Source organism: Acanthaster planci, linkage group LG04 (assembly GCF_054643075.1).
Source record: "Acanthaster planci isolate LZ-2023a linkage group LG04, COTS_SCS, whole genome shotgun sequence".
Taxonomy (NCBI): Eukaryota; Metazoa; Echinodermata; class Asteroidea; order Valvatida; family Acanthasteridae; genus Acanthaster; species Acanthaster planci.
Genome location: NC_141780.1, coordinates 21,231,390 through 21,252,142, shown reverse-complemented (window position 1 = coordinate 21,252,142; position 20,753 = coordinate 21,231,390). Strand labels below are relative to the sequence as shown.

General features: G+C 43.5%; 2 protein-coding genes across 2 annotated transcripts; both read left to right on the top strand.

Annotated features, from left to right (window-relative positions):
- The first annotated feature begins 1,665 nt into the window (after window positions 1-1,665).
- On the top strand, window positions 1,666-5,858 carry LOC110984930 (uncharacterized). Its single transcript, XM_022245577.2, has 6 exons — window positions 1,666-1,988; window positions 2,576-2,677; window positions 2,997-3,104; window positions 3,538-3,624; window positions 3,832-3,918; window positions 4,783-5,858. Exons 1-6 carry the CDS (start codon window positions 1,833-1,835, stop codon window positions 5,167-5,169), a joined length of 927 nt encoding a protein of 308 aa, XP_022101269.2. The 5' UTR covers window positions 1,666-1,832; the 3' UTR covers window positions 5,170-5,858.
- A 3,003-nt stretch (window positions 5,859-8,861) lies between these two features.
- On the top strand, window positions 8,862-20,210 carry LOC110984921 (protein Wnt-2b-A-like). Its single transcript, XM_022245566.2, has 5 exons — window positions 8,862-9,257; window positions 10,607-10,836; window positions 16,941-17,221; window positions 18,144-18,405; window positions 18,984-20,210. Exons 1-5 carry the CDS (start codon window positions 9,175-9,177, stop codon window positions 19,424-19,426), a joined length of 1,299 nt encoding a protein of 432 aa, XP_022101258.1. The 5' UTR covers window positions 8,862-9,174; the 3' UTR covers window positions 19,427-20,210.
- The last annotated feature ends 543 nt before the right edge of the window (window positions 20,211-20,753 follow it).

The following is a 20,753-nucleotide window of genomic DNA, read 5'->3' as shown; positions in this document are numbered from 1 at the left end:
TAAGATGTGCTTTTAATTTTACTTTGTCATAAACAATCATCAGTAGTTATAAATTGTCCGTCCCGCTCCAAAATCAGGATGCTCTGCAGGTGGTGGTTTACTTGTCAAATCTTTGACTTCCATGAACGTGCCTTACCCCCAACCTTTCTATGCACCTCTTGTGCCCATATTGGAGCTTCAGCTGACGGGAAATGTAAGCAACCTACCCACTGGCCAACCTCTCGTCTGCCGGTTCGTCACAGCAGGATTGCACTATATACGGACTTCCAGTCATCTGTGGATATCCTGTACATCAAGGTTGGAGAGAGGCTTGCAATCACAACAGTATCTAACCATCCCACAACAGGAAGTTACATTCAGTTTTTTTGCGCATAATGCTCTGTCTGGAAACTGTAATTCTTTGTTTTCCGAATCTGAAGTGGGCTGTCAATTAAGTTCAGTCGGGTTCGGCAGCTGTGGGGTAAACTATAGGCCTAGTGTAAAATTTCTAGGGGAGTGCGGGGGTGCAGACATTTTTTCACTGGGGGCACCTGGAGCCGATGAGCTACGGCATGTTCGTGGATGGCACAAATTTGAAGATTTCAAAGGGGAGGGGCACGGGGGAACAAGTTCTCCCCTGCTGCACCCTCGTCACCAGAGTTACGCCACTGTTCGGTAGGGTCCCACATTTTTACTGGCCGAGGCTGATTTAATTGACTGCAACGTGCATGGTTTTTCAGGGCACAGAAATAGCATACAAAGAGCATGCAACGGAGCAGTGTTACGATGTGTACTGGTCTAGGTAACATGGTATCTAAGCTGATTTCATTTATGACACTTCTAATTTGCTAAGCAGGAATGTTTTACCCAGTTAGTTGTTCGTGACATCCTGCCCTGTTTCTTCGGTTGATGATAATTTGTGCGGCATCACGTGGGAGTTTGTCCTGAGCGTCGCCGCATAAGGCACACAGTAGGACGGGCTGAATTACGTAATCACGCAAAGATTAATGTTTTCTCCCTTTGCTTTATAGGTGTCAACTGTCATGTCGTCTCGGGTTTGATTTAGTGCATGGTTATCAATCATTTATGAGTATTTGTCATGAATTGGGATCATACTTACACTGGAGATTTGACTCGTGACACTTACTACTTCTCGTTTTGGTCTATTTTTTTTAGGATGTTTTTCACGCTTTCCAATTTTCTTCACTTTTCCCAAACAATAGATTTTGCTCCTTTTTTGGGGGAGGCACGAGCTCCGTGCCCCTTTGATCCGCCAGTGTGTGCTGGGGGCAAGCCCCCCCCCCCATTGAAAAATAGAAAAACAGAGAGAAAGAAAAAGCCAAATAATTAAAAAACAGGGGTTATTGGAAAGGAAAATCATCGATCTGCTCGAAAATACCTCAAATTGACCCCCTCCCAGCATCGATGGTTTGTCCAGTTTACTGCTTATGATTGGTTTGCGCCCCCCCCCCGAAAAAGTCCTGGCGACGCTCGCAATTCAAGTCCATATTTGGAGGAGGTTGACATCGACAACAGGGCGGCTGCCCCCACGATGAAGTTGACTTTGGACGTTCCCTCTACCTGTACGTCAAGAAGAATTCAGTCGAAAGGAAAGTCGGATTATTTGCAGTTTTAAGGGAAGTATAGATCACTCGAGGGAGCGTAGCTGGGTGCGCTGCTGATATCCTGCTGAGAAGCTATTTAACCAGTGCACTTGGACCGAGCCAGTCATTCCAACTGGAAAGACGACTAAGCGCCGCAACTTCTCAACAGCAGCGTTTGAGCAACTTTTCTTCAATCAAGCAATCTTTTTAGAAGAATCCAAGTACAGAGTTGAATACAGTCTTGTCGGGATGGCAACTGTGAGGCGAATTGTTCTTGGGCTGGTAGTAGTGTTGGGATTCGTGATGGTCCTATCGCAGGCCTATAGTATCAGCAGCCGAGGTGACGTGAACGAGATGACGACTGGTGATCAGACTACCAATAACGAGATGGAAATGCTGGATATGGTGAGGTTATAATATTCTGACTTTTCCCATCAAACGAAGTGTTTATGATTATTCTGTCTTCTCATGATTTCGCAACAACCTAAAAAGGCATTGACTTCTATTTTGTTCAACGCTGGTCATACTATCAACGACCTAAATAACTTTCCCGGTCAAATCTACAAAAGTTGCTAAAAGTGTGCTTGATTGTATAACTCTATGCCAGCTCTCTGTGATTTAAAATCGCCAGATCGACTAGAGAATAAACAAAGACAGATTTAGAGTATAACTGATGTTGTTTCAAGTGTGAGCGTTTTGGAAGTCCTTTGCTGCAAAGTCTAAATTGTTGTAAGACCTACAACAGTCAAAACGGTTTCAGAAATGACCAATTTTTAAGAAAAAAATCTTTTGAATTTTGACACAGGATCTGAGTAAGTTACCCTCGTCTTCCAAGACCACCCATCACTTATCTGCGTTTCGTAACCCTAAATACCATCCGTGATTCTGGAGCCAAAAAGCATAACGTATCTCTTTTAGACTATTTTCACGCTTAGACATCCATCTTAACGGTGTTTCTCTGTGAAAATAATGATTGTGTGTCTCATTGATAGATGACGGCAGAAGAGGAGACAGAAGTAGACGAGATGTTTCCTGATCCGATGAAAGACGATCTCAAACTTGAACTCATCCTGAAAGCGCTTCTCATCCTCAAGGTAAAAAAAGTTGATGGGTTGACTGTTAAAGACTTTGGATTCACTCTAATGACCCGTTACAAGGTAACAGACATAAACATAGAGAGCAAATAGAAATAAGAATCATCAGCGAGGAGAATGATACATAAATAAAGAAGGAAGCCGATAAAAGAATTCCAAAAAATTTGAAAAATCTGCACAGTAGAGTTTTGTCCTCGAGTCTTTTTTTTTTCTGCAGTAAGTGTTTGCCATCCGTACACATGTTAAAGTACGCATGCATTCATAAATTTTAATTTAGACTTATATAACAACAACGTGTGCCCTTCGATTTGAATTGCAGACTTACGAAGGCCACTCCGTGTCGCTGACTACCTGGTTCCCATCCTATGACATCATGCCCGAGGAACTCAAACTCAAACTAATCCTGAAGGCAATCATACTTCTCAAGGTACGTACGGTGTGTATTCGTTCTCATTGTGTTATCGTTGTTTGTATATGAATCCTCGAATTCAATTTCAGTCCAATTTACAAGAGTAAATACAACAGATGATATATATAACGGTTTTGCCCGTACCCAACGTATGTTAATAAGCACTGTATGCTCAGTGCTGTCCGAGAGCTTGCGAAAAAAACCTCACAAGCTTACTCGGGTGGGACTCGAACCCACGACCTCCTGCTTACTAGTGCAGATGTCTTAACCACTCGACCACCGAGCTTGCCGGGGTCGGCTGGCCGGTCCGAGTCAAATGAAGCAGCGGGTACCGCGAACTATTTTCAAGATGTATTTTTTTTACGGGCAAAACCGTTATATATATAATTAACATCTCCCCAACGCAAAAATACATCTTGAAAACAACAGATGATGTTTTTCTTTGTTACAGAACAGACCCATCGATTCTCTCTTTGCCGGACACGTCGTTGTCGAACTCAAACTTACTCTCATCCTAAAGGCAATTCTAATTCTTGAGGTAAGTTATTCTCTCACGCACATCTTGAACGGGGACGGAAGGAGAACTCCAGGGTACTTCCGTAATCTTGTTTGGGCATTGTAAACTTTATTTTTCATTAAGCTTTGATTGCTAGAACGACCATACATGCACAAATAGATACGTGTTTCTGAACTAGGCCTAAGTATGGCCCTAATTTCTTGCGATTTTGCTCCATTTTAACGACAGGAAAACCAAGGTGATAACTTTAGCCTTTCAATCGATATTGAAGATCTCAAACTGGCTCTCATCTTGAAGGCGATCGACGTTCTTGAGGTAAGTTTTTTTACATCACCAATTGCACTCGAACTGAAATAAAAATTTAGGCAGTTAAGCCAGTTATGACAAGATGACATATTCACCGCTGACAGAAAGACAAATTCACAAATAATCACACACCAAATGAATATTCACGGATTGCATAAAGCTTTTAAATTTTGAAAGCGGTAGCATGTAAGAACTTTGGACAAAAATTAATAAAGAAAAAAGGTAGTTAGGCCTAAAAGATGGGTTTTCCAGATATTCGTTTTTAAAACAGCCCCCGGACATTTTCCTGACAACTTATAAAACAGTTATTTACCTTTTCCCTAATATTACTAACGGTTAAACTGAAAAATATGTAACTGCTCGTTGGGAACTCTGTTGCCAAACATTTTTCAGTGCATTGCCTATTTTTATAAAAATGGAGTCCGCTTCCTGCAATTTATTTGTGCACATAGTGCGCCACCAAGAGTTTGCAGCAGCGCGTTTGCCAATTACAATTCGCGAAATCTGGGCCGTTTTCCAATACTCGACTTGGGCTCCGTCTGTGGCTTCAACTGTTTTCTACTTCCTTGCTTTGAGGTTGTAAGCGCAATAGCAATTCTGATAGTGCCACAAAACATCAAGTAAGATGCAAAAGAGCCAAATTACAGAGTATTTTAATTTAATTTAAACGCTTCATGCCCACAATCGGGGATTGGTTTCCTACACGAAGCCCCAGGCGGAGGCGAAGTTGAGTATTGGAGAACGGCCCTGTCGATCAAATGTGCGTTTGGAAAGGGTCGGCAGATTTCCCTCGTTGTGATTGGCCAACGCGTTGCAAACTCTTGACGGCGCACTATTGTGAATCGCCCATATTATCGAACTGTTACTGCGCAGATCTATAATGGTGACTACAAGGATACTGTGTTTTTCACCGAGTCCAAGGAAGACCTCAAACTTGCACTGATCCTGAAAGCAATCACACTGCTCAAGCAGGGGAACTGGCCCATCGACGTCGACGACCTCTGGCCAATGGGAGAAGAGGATGAGGACCAGGGGTCAGAGGACAGCCAATCAGAGGCCCCCACTCTTGAAACAACGACCGAGGGTGCGGAAACCACCGAGGAGGCTTCCACATCCCGCCCGTTAACGACGGTCGCAGACCGTGGGGTTGACGAGCCTACTAAAAAACCCTGGCTGAAGAAAGGAATCAGCAAAGTCTTCAAGTGGTTCAAGTGGATCCCAAAAGTCATCCACAAGAAGAAACATCTTATTTTCCACTAAGACTGTGGAACTGTGTGACTGTAATGCATCATAACTTGCCAGCATGAATTTTTAGTTTTAGACTTGTAGTTTCGTTTTGTAGTTTTGTATTTATCAAGCTATCTAACCTACTAACAGACTGTGACCTCGCCGTGCATATCTCTTTGAACATTGGTTTTAGTGCGAAAAATAATAATAAAACAGATGGAATGACACGTTCGAATACATATTCACCTATGGCCCCCTTTAATGGTGGGAAGCACTGTGTACGGTATTATACGAAGCGACTGTCGGGAAATAATGACTCAACACGACAGTCGTCACAAAACTCATGGCCATTAGTGGGGGCCAATGCCAGTTACCCGTGACAGTGTTACTACGTGGTCATCAGATTCATCTATAGCTTTGTGTGCTTATGCATCGTTATGGTAGTTAATTATTTTATATTACTGGTAGAACCAGTTCATGACAAGCGAAGCATTGCACAAGTAACGTCCCTCAGTCGAATGACCAACTAACACTGGTCCACTTCCCAGCTTGTCTTTGTCAGGATGGTATGATGGCCAACGAAGTCTGTTTGAATGGCACCACATTTGGGGGATTAAAATATTTCGCAGTTACTGGGTTTCCACTGAATATTTACCGATGTATAGAACGTTTTTGTTTTATTTGGTTCATTTTAATAAAATAAATAGTAATGGCAAACTAAATTTTAATCTGTGTTTTTCTGATGAACTTTTGTGTCAAGTTTCTCCTATCTTTTTTTCTATAAATTCCTGGAAAGGACAATCGACAAATGCTCAGTTTGGTCTTGATAAAACTTGCGCTAGCCCCGTGAAGTAAATCTCTTTTGCGAGTAGAGTTCTGAAACGAACCAGTCGGTTTCTTAATCTGTTTTTGCTGCCTCGTCAGCATCAGGTTGGCGTAATTTCAGTGAGGCATCCAGGTATTGGATCCAGAGAGGCAAAAAAGATTCCCTCCCAAGCAACTGTCCTATCTCTACATGAGAAATGTGCAGAGTGTCTCCCGCAGGAGGGGAGTTCCTCCCCCCCCCCACGCTGGATACACCACAGCGTAAAGTTCACAAACAATGTTGGCTCCCTCTTCCCTCACCCAGGTCCCTGGCACGCGTGTTCCAGAAACAAATTCCCACAGTGTGTTATGACAAGCAGCACAAACAGAGAACCCCGAATGAATGATGAGAGGTAATTGGCTCCTAGATGAAATAATTCACGGGAACTGTCGACGCGTCTGGGGCTCCAGCGGAAAGTAGGCCGTGGGTGAAGTCATTAGTCACTGGAGTTGACATTTGTGTTTGTGTATGTTTTGAACTATTAAGTTGCCCCGTGTGTTTTGCGTGTACTTTCGCTGCCAGACAGCCTGTGTTAGTTGCGCTCAGTTTAACTGGCATTTGTGATGAAAAAGTCGGGAAAGCGTGGAATGAAGGCGATAAAGTAATGAGTACTTAAACGGGATGTTATCTCTTTCGATCGCATCAAAAGGGCGTGGTTCGTTTCCCTTATTATCGCTCGCACCACTCTCTTTGAGAAATCTACTGATTTGATCTGAGTTTGGTGGTTATGGACTCAAGAGCAAACGTGGTTTTCCAGTTGTACTAACCTCTTTCTGTGATCTATATTGAAAGACAAGAGAACAAAGTAAAGCCACGGTGGCAGTCGGCGACTTGCAACTTATACAAAGTCACAAAAATTAGGTTAATTCCATCCTTTTGAAGCGGTCGCCGTCATTTTTCAGCATCACCGGCCATCTGTCTAGCCGACGGGCTGTCGACAGAGCTGACGCCACGGTCTGTGTTTCTCCGTCCGCGGTCGGCACGGGCGAAATCTCGGCCTAAAGCTGCCGCGCCAGACCCGCTGACAGACTGGCACACGCAAATGCGCTCCGCGCTGTCCTCGCGACGACGTTTGAGAGAACCTGGATGGCAAAAACAGTACTTTTCCCACCAAAGTCTGGCGTTCCATTGTATTTTGTCGATGGATAAAGAAGTCTTGACGTGCCCATGAAGTGCTGGTTATGTGCTCCTTTCAGTCTAGGTGGCTCAATTAATTAAGAAAACACCGGCTATATACCACTGTTGCATTCCGAAAACCCTTTAAAGGTACACCGCCAATCAAAAGCCACAACTTGCTCATTTCAACCCTTTTTTTCAACGCTCCACTTTCCAACACAGCGGGTCGGCTTTCATCATCAGAAGGAAAAAAAAAAAGATTGCCACAAAAGATCAACGGACCATTGACCCACACGTTATCAAAGCGAGTCATTGGAGGGTATATCTTCAAACGGCCCGGTCGATTCTCACCGTGAAAGGTATTCGCCCAAACCGCTGTCAGGAAGGATCACTGTCCAGCCTCAAAGCGCTGGTGTTGAAGGGTTTTGGTTTCCAAAGCCACAATGACTTGTTCACACCCCTTTAAGAAGCTAACTACAGATAGCTTTAATTAAATTTGATGTTCGAGGCCGGCGTTTATCCGTTTGAGGTCAAGCCGCCTCCTCTCCCTGGAGTCTCCGGTTAAAGTTTCTTGCTGGAAGAAACAGAAAATTGCGCCCGATTTCCATCTCCTATTTGAATAGACGGTGGTCAGTAATCTTAGAATTGTAATTATGGAGTTGAAAAGTTAGTCATCAACTCACAAACAGGACGAAGCCTTGGAAATTCGGCGTCATCTTTTGAGAAAAAAAATGAGGTCTGTTGTAAGCGACGCACATGTAAAAGTTGGCCATTTTGGAAGGCAAGCCTCCACAACATTGATTGCCTTCCCCATATGATGAAGAGCATTTGACTTCCTGCAAAATGTTTAATCAATTAATGTTAACATACCTTAGACATAATAATAGGCAATGGACATCTTCGAAAGTGCGTCAACATTGGATAATCATAGGAACCAAAATGCTTTACTACAAACCACCAACATCTAGAAACTTCAGATTAAAGCATTTGAGCAAATCGAAAAATACATCGATTGATCGTCCGGATCATTTGTGAAGAGAGAACAGGGCAATCCTTATACATTCAAAACGACCGGCAACCTTTTGGTTAAAAATATGTGCAAGATTTGGATCAAATATTAATTCTATTTATAAGCTAATTACCCACAAACAGTGCATCCACGTACAAGTTTATGTCTTATTGCATTAACACAGACCATGGACTTTGGGGGCAATACCTTATGCGATTAAAAAATAAAGTTTCAAACGATCAACTTCACGAGCAATGGTTTGTTACATGGCCTTTTTTTCTTCCACTTTCACTTGTTAATGAAGCTCGTCTAACAGAACACTCCTGTCAAATTCCCATAGCTCATACTTGACCTAAAGGATTGATGAATTGAATTTCTTTGAGGTCGACTCATCTCCACCGAGCAACGGCCATCAAACACTGCTGGCTGTGTGTCGTTTCACCGTGTCGCACATCACCTACTTCAATTATACATAGTGGGAGCATGTAAAGCAGCCCTCCTCCAACAATTAAGGATTAGCAAATCATCCATTATCCTGTCCGTCCTCTCATCTCACCCCAAGGGGGTAATCTTCAGACGGCCTTTTCAGCAGACAGATCTTGATACCATTTTCCCCGATGGCAACAAACCACACACCATTGCCGGCGGAAAAAGAAGGAAAAAACTCGGCATCGGCGGCAGCCAACACGCACGGTCAATGAAAGAAAAAAAAATCCTCATGAATATTAAGTAGCCGGAACCCCTTTGATCGTGATTGTTGACCAATGGGGGAGGCGGTATCATGATCTCTCCTTGTCACTCCGCTGTTATGCTGCTTGTAAACTGGCGAATTACACCCCTACAGCTTGTAACAACCCACTTCAAGGGACAGGACCACGCTCCAAGTTTTCGTCGTCTTTGCTACATCAGGATATTTTTCAGAATTACATCTCACTCTAGGAGTCCCCAGTGTTCCTGACAGGTTAATTAACTTGGTCATCTTGGAAATTTCCCGAGTTAGTTTCTCCCCCTCTGTCAGGAAATACTTCACTCCAGGTTTAAAATTAAGATGCAGGAGAGACGGTTTACTCATCTGGTCGTCTGCGGTCTGTTCCTCTTCATGATGCCTTCTCAAGTCGTATCGACGTGGTGGTGAGTTGAACGATTTCTTGTGTTAAATTTTGTGGTAACACTGAGTTCACGCTATCGTGTAGCGAAAATAACCAAAGAACTACTCATGGGAGAGACGGAGAGACAAAACATGCTCATTGCGCCCTGGCTCCAGATACATTTGGATCCTAATTACGACCTCAACATAAACCAACGAGAAACGCGGGCCAAATCTAAAAAATTGCCTTACGCCTTGATGCCGTTACCGAATTGAACCTGCAAACATAATTTAATCTTACTTCAAAGATGGACATTTTGGCTTCACGTGAACGTTGACAATCAACGCAGGAAAACATGCTGTCAGAGACAATGCAACACTCTCGCCACTGGTTTATTGTATGAAGCAAAGTTATCGAGTAGTGCACATTTTCCTAGTATTGGAGGGAACTGGTTTTACTGCAGAACTGAAACTTAATTATGACAGTGAGACTAGACGTCCTTAGAGATCGAATTTTCCAGGTTGCGATGTTTGACTTTGGTCGGCCTCAGACAAGACGCCCAAGAGATGTGGCATCCCCTCACGGACGCAGACCTCACACCGAGCGACAGTGTTAGCCCCGATCCGGTTTAGCGTCTCAAGTGTTTTTAACTGCGTTGGACGGGGAGGGTCCGTTTTTGTTTGATGGGGGAGGCATTTGTGAAGTTAATCTCTTGTATCCTTGTACTTGTGGTTTTTTGGTACATGACAGATGAGAAGGATGATTGATTCTTTGGCAGTGCTCTGTATAAAAGGAACTTATGGGTGCCGTTGATGCAGATCCTTATACAGCCTGTTAAATTTTGTTAGACTCAGAACTTTGTGTGGTTTTGTTTATTATCATTTTCCCATAAATATTTTGCTTCCTTGTTATTAGAACATGAGTTTGTTTGCTTGTGATCAAACGAGAAGACTATTTCTACAGCAAAAAAAAATAAAAATAGGAGTTGAACAAGAAATTTACGACGACTTTAATCCTCCTGGCTGTTTTTAAAAGAGCAAGAGTGGCAAACCTGGCCGTAAAGTGACCTCAAAAAGGCTGCTATATACTTGACGCCAAAGCAAACATGAACACGAAATTGTGATGTCAGATCAAAGATTCACGCCTCGAATTCGCCAAAGTTGAACACATTTGAAGTGGAGCTAATTTCGCTGTAAATATTTTGTGATGTGAATTTCACTTTCCTTTGGCGTTCACCCGAGGTATGAGCCGGCTTTAAAACTTGCTGAATACTATTGTTTTTCAAACCGTTTATTTAATTAGTTCCTGGCGTCTTTTCATAAGATACGAGCCGTCTTTTACAGTGCTATTCCGCTAGTGATGGACTTTTTTTGGTCCGAACCCACGATATAGGTTTATCAGTCAACTCAGCGCGGTAGGCACCCGTATCATGTGCGACAACATCCCGGGGTTGGTGGGCAAGCAGCGGGAGCTGTGCCGGAATTACCCGGACGTAATGGTCAGCATTGGCCGAGGGGCCCGGGAGGGCGTGAAGGAGTGTCAGTACCAGTTCCGCAACGGTCGCTGGAACTGCAGCACCATGGACAGGGACACGTCGGTCTTCGGCAAAGTCATGCTAAAAAGTGAGTACATGTGCATAACTGCTTGACGATTTCACCCCAGGAATGGTTTATGAAGGAAGCTCCTGCTTTCGCGTTGAGATCTGTTGAAGTCCGTCACACCCTCATTTGACATTATAATTGCATGGACATTGTACAATATTGCACCTCCTTCGCGAGATGCAATTGTGATAAAATCTCACAAAATGAACCATCTTTTTTTCTCTGTGTCATTGTGGGTTAGACAGAACAAATTGCGTGGGCGAAAAATGTTTTTGGTTTAAAGGCTTTTGGCTCAGAAATGGCCATTTCAACTTATTTTGTAAGATTGGGCTCGGAAGAGGAACGCAATCGTAACAGAAATCTGTGATGATTTCAAATTGTAAGCACCATTTTTAGAAAGATTCAAAATACTTAGGCCACCATGCTTAGATCTAAAATGAACCTCATCGGAGAAACATGAAAGAAATATAATAAAGGATGTCAGATGACATAATAGAGTTTCCGCGCTCAGGGACGAGTTGAGCAGTTGGCAACCTTCATTTTCCCGGCACTTGCTCGGTTCTCCGGCCCCATGCATGCAGCTCGGGGCTACGGTGAACTCATCTCATCGTGACATCCAACAAAAGCCAGCGAAGAGGAGCCGAAAATGACTGTTTGTTCGCCGCAAATTGAACCCTTTGCAAATCGTGAGGATGACTCCTTCAGACTTTTGTGGCAGGTCTTGACGGGGCACAGCACTAACCGTCGACATTCTTTTCAGACCGTACACCTTTAGGTTTTTTGTCTGACTAGGTATAGGGGGGAAAGAAAGAAGGAAAGAAAGAAAGAAAAAAAAACCCTCTGTGTTAATGATTATTCCTGGCCTTTGTTGGCCCGGAATAGAACACCTGTGGTTGATGTAATTTTTGTCATAATGCTGGGGATCAGTGACGCACCTGACAAATGCCACCGAGCAGACCGACTTGGCAACAACATGGCGATGATTCATCAATGTTCCCAGAATCTGGTCTGGAATGCAGAAGAGATGGCAAAACAGCCGCAAACCAAATCTTAGCTTTCCGCGGAAGTTCGATTATAGGGTTAACGGTAAAAAAGGAGGGTATATCCAACAGAAAAAAACCTCTGCTTGGGTGAGTTCTCGAGAAGTACGGATTGAATTATCTCCTATCTGATCTCCTGAGACTTTAAGTTCGCCTGGCCGAGTAGACCGGGGTTTTCCTCTGGAAGCATGAACTGACGGTGGCCATTGTGTTCTCTCAAACCATACTATTTCGGGGTCAAGTATGCGCCTAACCTGGGCCCGTTTCTGCCTCGGTGGTCGGTTGCAGACGCAACCCCAATATTGCGCTTCCATCCTTCCTAATCGCATTAGGTCGCCCAAGTATCTTTGCATCCACACCGGGGAATTTACAGCGTGCCTAATACATCACGAAATGTCACTTTTGCTTTTTTTGTTTTGTTTTTTGTTTTTTTGTTTTTTGCTTTTTAAAGATGTCGATCCGGTCCGGCCCTCAATATTTAGTCAGACATTCCTGGGATTTGTCCCGATGACAGAACTCTCGTAATAGTCATCCACCCACTTCAGTGGGTGGACCATCTGCAAGCAGGGTTCAGGACCAAATTGCAGGCCCGGGAAAGGAGGACCACTGGTAATCTCGCCCTTGAAATTCGATTTGGGAGAGATTAGGGTGAATTTGGAAGTAAGCCGCCCCACTAGACTTGTGACATTAACAACTTTCACTACCGACAAATAGAACATGAGTAAAAAATGAGAGTGTACTACACAAAGAACGTGAAACAAAGCCGGGCGTAGTAAAACACTTTGCATGGGAAAGTACTTCTGTTCTATAGTTCTTTTTTTTTTTGCTTTGGAACTGTAACAAACTTGGCAAAATAGTTCAATCATCGGCTCTATGCCTCGGGAGAAAAATTTCTCCATCATCACTAACAAGAATGGCAACAACCCACAATGCATATTAAACAGAGGGGGACCCTTTGTCGGATTTCTAGTTTGTTGACTTTAATCAAAAAGTGTAGCAACCTCCATTTGGAACCAAAGAAAAAAAAGTTCCACAAAAAAGGGTTTCCTGTAACGGGAGGTTTAATCCGGAGCGCGCCTGGGGCATCAGGAGCGGAAGTTGCCGTCCCTTAGGCGTTTCGCTCGCTCGTTATTTTGGTGAAAAAAATAAAATGTGTGAACTGCGCAAAGTACATGGGAAAGGAGGAGGATTGTTGGAATGTAATCTTGGAGATTTCGTAGAGTATTTTTGTCAACGCATGGTCGACGACACTGAAATACTTTTGTATAGCCGTTGTGTTGCCTACAATATCCGAGTAAACAATGTAACAAGGTGTCCCGTTCCTTTTTGGAGGAAGGAGAGGATGTCCCTTTATATCCAACTTTTTGGCCACAGATCCCCTCAAATTTTGGCTAGGATAAAATTGGACCATAGACAAGGGTCCTTTCTCTATGATGGGACAAGAAAAGGGGTGCATGTTTTCGCGAGAACCCTTTGCCGGCGATGTCGCCCATGGCAGCAGGGGGCGGTGGACGGCTCGGCCCACTGGTGGTGTAATTACCTCTGGCAGGTTTCAGCGAGATTAGATTAATTGTTGGTAATCAGGCGGAAAATGGGAGAATGCGAGGTCATGCGGAGGCCACAATGGGGCTTACCAGCGGGTCGATACCCAGTGGAAAACGATTTTTTCTCCTCGAACTAGTCGTAGATTCCTGTGGGACTAACAGAGAAAAGACTTCCCGACGACAGAATCCGTTGGGGATACACGATTATACCTTAATGAACTTTTCATATGATTTTAGTTCCTGAAGCATTGCGTATGTTTAGTTTTCCTAATCGCCCTTTTTGTTATTGATGATAAAAGAATGTCGTTTCTTTTCCTACCTTACTGCAAATTGACATAACTGTACACAGCTGTGGTTGGCCATATAGTTATGCACTGCAACAAGAGACACGGCTGTTTCCATTTAATATCTTTGTACTGAATAATAGTGTGAAAAATAGTTCATCAAATTTGTTTGTTCATACTGTTTTCCTTTCATTTAGCCCGTAGTTTCCAGCCTGTATTTTTCTTTTTCTCCCGAATACGTTTCATTATAGCATCTCCAAGTCTCAAGTTCTTACGAATAACTCTCCCTCATAACAATAACTAACAATGCACCAGCACTTAGCCTGTTGAGTGCACCAAAATTGGGCTGGTTTTTCAAATGGACATCGAGCAAGATGAAGAAAAAAATCAAGTTACCTAGACAAAAAAATAAAGTTCCCTGCACTGGAAAGTCATCTTTAGCATCAAAAAAGTGCCTGCATGACAGTTAGAATTCAGGTTTCTTTACACTGGATCCAGTTGGCAAGAATTGCAGGTGATGACTCTATAGTTCTCAATGGAAAGAATTCCACTTGACTCAGCCTTTTTTAAATAAATCGATTCGTAGACCAGAGAAACGGGGTGTACGTGTACAGGGCTCATACCGTCACAACACGCTTCTTGGCCATCGCGCGGTCGCACGGCTTCGACCCGCTGTAAGCTGTGTTTGACTTCGTCTTGTCCTAAATTACTATCGACATAATCGAATAATTAATAATTCAGTTGGTCCTCGCGACAGTGTTGATACAACATAATATTGTACTAGCTGGGTTGCTTGTGCCTTTAAGAATGGAAAATGCATGGCTGACGTATTTAAAGTATTAGTCACAATGGAAATTAAAGGTCTAGTTAATTCCAATTTTTGCAAGAAGCTTAACAAAATTCAAAATGTGCAACGGCACAGAAAGGACTAGCAAATAATAACTTTACCTTAGCGTCCAACACTCCGTGCATTGAAGAAATGGTTCTCTTTACACCACGTGAGTTTATAAAAATGGCTTAAAACGTTGATCTGGTTCATTTTACCCAAAATTGGTTAAAATCAGTCCATTTTGGAAGCAGAAACCAGAACCAGAAATAAATTTTAATCCAATTACTTGGAATGACATAGCCCATTTGGTATTTGCAGTTTTCACCCTCGCTTTTATTTGGATTTAATCCTAACAGGCAATTCTCCGGTTTTTTTTAGTAGATTTTTATGATTCCTTCGCCGATCTTTTCTCAAATTGTCGTATGAATTATCTACAGGTAACCTATTACAGGAAGCTTGCAAATGTAGGCATTCTAACAAGTACAATCCACTTAAAGAAAGATCCCTTACGCTGTAAAAAACGGCCGTCTTCAATGACAATTTCATACCTTGCTTTGAAACGGACATGCTGATATCAAGAAAATATCTCACATGCTCTCGTCGACCCTTGGATTGTTTGATGATGTTCCTATTGCTAAAAGACAAGATCGAAGTGTCTGATGACGAAAGCCGTGACGATAGTTTACACATCAGGTATATGATAAATTGCCAGAAGCACTCCAAGATTTCAATATCTTTTGGGTAACCGAATAGTTTATGTATGTATTCGATAAGCACTGCATGCAAATACACAAGCGCTTCAAGCGCCCTCTTTCGAGGCAATTATCAATAATAAGAGTGAACACTGTCATTTTCGACAAGTAATGTTTGCATCTGATGCGCTTCAGGACCTTCGAGCTACAAACTCCAGTGCACTGAAATCAGCCGATGGTGTGGTACATGCTCTAAGCTTTCCCAATATCTTGGGGGTAACCAAATTAGCCGTATCATATCCAGTGTCTTTCCCCTCCAAGCTATGAATGTCGGCTTCCGCCTTTCAACTGGACCTGCCCCGAGCGGGAGATACCACCGTTTGCTTACATGGGTGTTTTCCACCGGGCGTAACATTACGGGTGGCCGCATGTCGAGGTCTTAGCGGTTTGTTGATTCAGCTTTGCCGGTCGTTGGAGATGGAGGATTCGGTAGGATGTTCCGTGACCGCCCGTCAAAACACGACCATGGGAGATGTTGCAATAGTGGAAAGGATAAAGGTTGTTGGCTGGTAACTCCGGGTCTACTAAAGTTCCAATTTATGTCTGGACAATGTTTTGACACCAAATCTGGAACCAGAGAGCAAGAAAGACACTTCTCTGCTCTAGGTTAGAACCATGCTGCGTACGCCTGTCCCCCATGGCAAAGATCTATAAAGACGTCCGTTTTAGTGACTTTCAACAAAATGAGTGAACCATGCATGATTAACACTTTATTTAGTTTGTCCATAATGATTCTCTCCGTTGTTGTGGGTTAAATTCCACACTAAGCTACAACAAAGAAACTAGTATAAGAATAGCCAAACTGGGAGTATTTGTAACCCCGTATTCCAAGCTTTTGCCGTTTATTTTTACCATCCTAGGTGTACATTTATCAATCACACTGGAACGGCGACTTGGCTGTCCCAAATTTTGCCTCTTTCAGAGTTCGGATTTTGATCCTGAATTCCCCAGTCCGTTGTAATCTGCCACTTTGCTCATCTTTGGCTATGATATTACGCCTTCCATTAACACCAATCACTCGGCTTATGCAATGTGGTTATCAGTCTAGAAGTTTTGGAATTTTATAAAAGCATTATTATTTTGAAGGTTTTTGGATTTTTTTTAACTTAAAATTTGGATCAAGTCTTTAATGATAACAAGCACATCAAAAGCTAATACAACAGCGCGTCTGCTATGACGTTATCTCGTTATGCATGGTGCAAGTCCTATTCCAGGACCAAATCTTGGTTGACTTTTTGGGAGGAGGGAACAAACTATTTGGAACTTTTTTCTATGTAACCTGTAGTTTACATTTCCGACGGGTGAGCCTAATTTGGGAATGTTGTTTGACACAATTTTAGAATTAGGCCCTAATAGAGGTGACAGATGTCCAGGAGCATGAAATGCATGACTGGGGGGGGGTTAGGATATGTTCCCCGGGAAAATGTAAGAGGGACATCAAACATAAGACCTTTGTTTTACGGTTGATTTATTTATGATACAGGTAGGGTTTTCAGGATTCGAAAAAAAAGTGTGTGGGGGGCGTCATCCGAACCTCTATCCTCCCTCTTGCTTGGGCTTAGTCCCCGTTGCCCCTGGATCCACCGATGGCAAGGTGTAGAGTTAGTGTAATGCGGGACGGAATCTCACTCAACGATAGATTCATCCTCAACTTTATCTTTCCGTTTTCGCCCCAGAAGCCAGCAAAGAGGCGGCCTTCGTCTACGCCATCTCCTCGGCCGGCGTGGTGCACGAGATCACCCGGTCCTGCAGCAAGGGGGAGCTGCTGGACTGTGCCTGCGACCCGTCCAAGAAGGGCTCCAGCAGGGACGAGCACGGTGTGTTCGACTGGGGCGGCTGCAGCGACAACGTCCAGTTCGCCCACGACTTCGCCCGGCAGTTCGTGGACGCCCGTGAACGGAAGGACAGAGACCCGAGGGCGCTGATGAACCTCCACAACAACCGGGCTGGTCGGAGGGTAGGCCTCGATACGATTATATCATGTATCACACCATGAACCATTTGGGCAATTTCCACTTCCCAATGTACAACCAATCAACTGCCTGTCGTTTTAAACGGTGTCGCAGATGTTAGTCTTTTGTGAGCAGAGAGAGAATCTGGTCATCTCGTTACCCAACAGTTGCGCATGTTAGGCCTAAATTTTGAAATGTTGATATTCAGATCAGAATTGCACCCAAGCTTCGACAGTGATTCGTTGGAGAAGAGTTTCAAAAGCTGGTAAAATTTTTGACGAACTATTGCCAACGATTGAGGTAACTTTCGGATAGAATTTCTAATTTTTTCAGAATATAAGTGCAGATTCTTACTCGAGCAAAGATAATTCACAATTTTGTGCACCGAAATGCGCATCGTTCAAAGCCCAAATGTCTTAATGAAGGCTTTTTGGAGGGGAGTTGAGAATTGAACGGCAAAGATCTTGTTTCCAATCATAGTTATTAGGCCTAAACAGCCAGCATTTCACATGTACTTTCTTTGTCTTTTGAATCATGAGCGTTAATTTACTATTCAGTTATAGCTGTTTGTTTTATGAATTCAATGACTGGCCTTAAACGCTCAGCGTTTGGTAAGACACTCAACGGACGCAATGCGTCACAAACCGTCGACCTGTTTTCATCAAGATGGTCAAATAAAATTTCTGGGGCCACCCTTTTTTCAAGGGCGCACTACAAGCAAAGTAACTTTGGCTTGTACATACATGTAGGTTGTTCACCTTCAACCTCTTGGGGGCACCTGAGGGCGTGGACTTCCGCGGGGGGAGGCGCACGCCCCGTAAATTACGCTAGGCTACTCTCTAGACTGTCCATCCTGTTGTTACTTGTTAAGTTCTGCATTTTCATACACCTTAGTGTGATCTTTGCGTATTCGCTTCCGATATACAGGCAGTGATGAAAAACATGAAGCTGGAATGCAAATGCCACGGCGTCAGCGGATCGTGTTCAATCCGTACCTGCTGGAAAGCCATGCAGGACTTCCGAGAAGTGGGCAGCTACCTGCGGGCCAAGTACGACCAGGCCTCGGAAGTGACCATGGTCCAGGACGGCACGGGGCTCAGCGTGATTAGAACCCATCGCAGGCCAAACCGGGCTAACCTGGTGTACTTCGAAGAATCGCCGGACTACTGCAAACATGATCCTGAAACCGGTAAGGCGCCCATGCCAGTTAGCCCTTCAGACCAGTGATAATTCAGGGGCCAGATAGGGGTATAGCTCTGCACACGAGATTGACGTCAGTGAAGAGGTCTTATCTTATCATCTTAGCTTCAAAAACTCCCTTTATGCTCAACACTGCGTCCAATTCAACGGTAACCTAAACAGTAGCGCTAATCCGAACCCTTCAGAAATCGTCAGCAGAAATATAATTATTTTCCTTTTATCAACAACGTCCAAGAGAATAAAACAGCGTGACGTTGCTTTAAACTTGTCGAAGGAGGCAGTTTTTAGTCCCAATCTCAATAGCAGAAGGTTTATAAGGATAGAGAAGATCAGAAGCAAAATCAAATCTGTTCAAAAACATTCTTCTCCTCCTCTCTTTATTGTAAAGGAAGAGAAATTTCTGTTACCTTTGTGTAATATTCGGCGGCCAGGCTGCAACCATGTTGCTCAGGTAGCCACTGAGGGAAGAGAAGCTGTGCTTGTACAAACAAGGTGGAAGATTTGTGTGTTTCTTGAAGGGGCTGCAATCACCAAACTAATAGTCGCCTCTTCCTTTTGTTTGAGCAGGTTCTCTGGGCACGGCAGGCCGAGTCTGCAACAAGACGTCCCAGGGGCCAGACAGCTGTGACGTCATGTGCTGTGGGCGGGGCTACAACACCATGCGCGTGCAGCGCACCAGCCAGTGCGAGTGCAAGTTCCACTGGTGCTGCTTCGTCCGCTGCAGCGAGTGCACGGAGACGGTGGACCAGCACACCTGCAAGGGCGTGTCCACCGACCAGGTGGGCGCCACGGAGGCGGGAGACGGGCCGGCGTCCACGCAGACGCTCCGAGACGGCAGCGAGGCGCCCACGGCGGCTGAAGTGACCACGAAACCGAGGAGGCAGGGGCGAAAGCCTTCCAAGAGGAGGGATAAAAAACGGAGACGCCAGGGTGGCCAATCGAGAAGCAGAGAAACGACCGCAGTACACACTGAAACAGTCGTCCATAGTTTAGTAACAGCAACTATATAAATTCATCCAAAGCCCTGGAAGTGTACACCTAAGGCTTTAAGGCGTGTACCCTAACCGGCACCTAAGAACTGTGAATAATGTACAAATAATATATTATAAGCAACATAGTATTTTGTCAAAGGTAATCGCGGCAACTGTCAACACTGCCCGTTCACAACGGTACTACTTTCCTGCTGGGAAGGTTCACAGCGTTGGCGATATTGGTTTCCGAAGTACATGCTCCAAACGCAAGGAAAGCTACTACATGTACTGAGTGCAATTCAAACACGAATTGTACGTGACCAAGTGAATGTCATTATCAAATACGTGTAAACCTGACCAGACCATTAATACATGTTTTACTTTCGCTTGAGTGCCTTCCAGAATAGTGAATCTAATCATTTCTTCAATGCTTTATTTTTTAAGCTGTTCATTTGCAACCAGTAGGCCTAAGGAGTCAAAGAAATTACGTACCCGAAATTCGACCTTGTTGTCAGCTTCCATTGTCCACGGTTCCAGTCCCTCGCCCAGACACATTAATCACAACATGAATGTAATCGTACATAAACGTTGAGCTAAACTATGCAATTAAGACTTTTCCCATCATAAACCCAATCTTTAAATTGCTAAATGTCCTGTAAATAAAACGGAACGGTTAATGTACTTTGATGATAATTATGCCTGATTTGAATACGGTAACGTTTAATTTACATAAAGCCAAAAATCAATTGTACTATAGTTCAGTAAATACGAACGCCATGTATATAATTAAACGAAACATAAATCATACGATTTTATTCAGTTACACAGACCGAATTTTGCGTCCTGATTGCTGTCTTTGATAGGTTCTGGAAAATAAGTTTCAAGAAAGGGAGTAGGCCATTCATACATCGTGCAAGCGAGAAGCGAGAATTGTTTTATTCGCCTGCAGCGTCAAATGACCTTTGTAATAACAGAGTTTTAACTAATCAAGCTCCTATTCAGACATTCATCGTCAGCCAATTAGATTCCTTAATTCTGCTATTAAGTATGTAATATTCATATTAGTCTTGGAACTCCAGGGTCAACCTTCTCATACCAACGATTATGATTGGTCAGTCTATTATTGAAGTGTTATTGCTCTAGTGCAGATATAAGTAGGCCTATAACATACTCTTCATGAACATTTCATTTTTCGGACCTTCTCAGCCAGGTGTATAGGGGTAAGGTCTCTTTTGTCTCGTCACCAGTCTTTTTTGAAATTCGATAAGGACATCCGTTCGAAGTACTCGTGTGAAATTTCGATTCCATATTCTCAGTTTTGTTTTCATGTTTATTTAGGGCTCTGCTTGCACTGAGCAAAACAATG

Coding starts and splice junctions, on each gene's coding strand:
- LOC110984921 (XM_022245566.2), top strand. CDS start 9,175: ATGCAGGAGAGACGGTTTACTCATCTGGTCGTCTGCGGTCTGTTCCTC. Junction 9,258..10,606: donor CAAGTCGTATCGACGTGGTG/GTGAGTTGAACG, acceptor CCCACGATATAG/GTTTATCAGTCAACTCAGCG. Junction 10,837..16,940: donor CGGCAAAGTCATGCTAAAAA/GTGAGTACATGT, acceptor TTTTCGCCCCAG/AAGCCAGCAAAGAGGCGGCC.
- LOC110984930 (XM_022245577.2), top strand. CDS start 1,833: ATGGCAACTGTGAGGCGAATTGTTCTTGGGCTGGTAGTAGTGTTGGGA. Junction 2,678..2,996: donor AAGCGCTTCTCATCCTCAAG/GTAAAAAAAGTT, acceptor TTTGAATTGCAG/ACTTACGAAGGCCACTCCGT. Junction 3,105..3,537: donor AGGCAATCATACTTCTCAAG/GTACGTACGGTG, acceptor TCTTTGTTACAG/AACAGACCCATCGATTCTCT.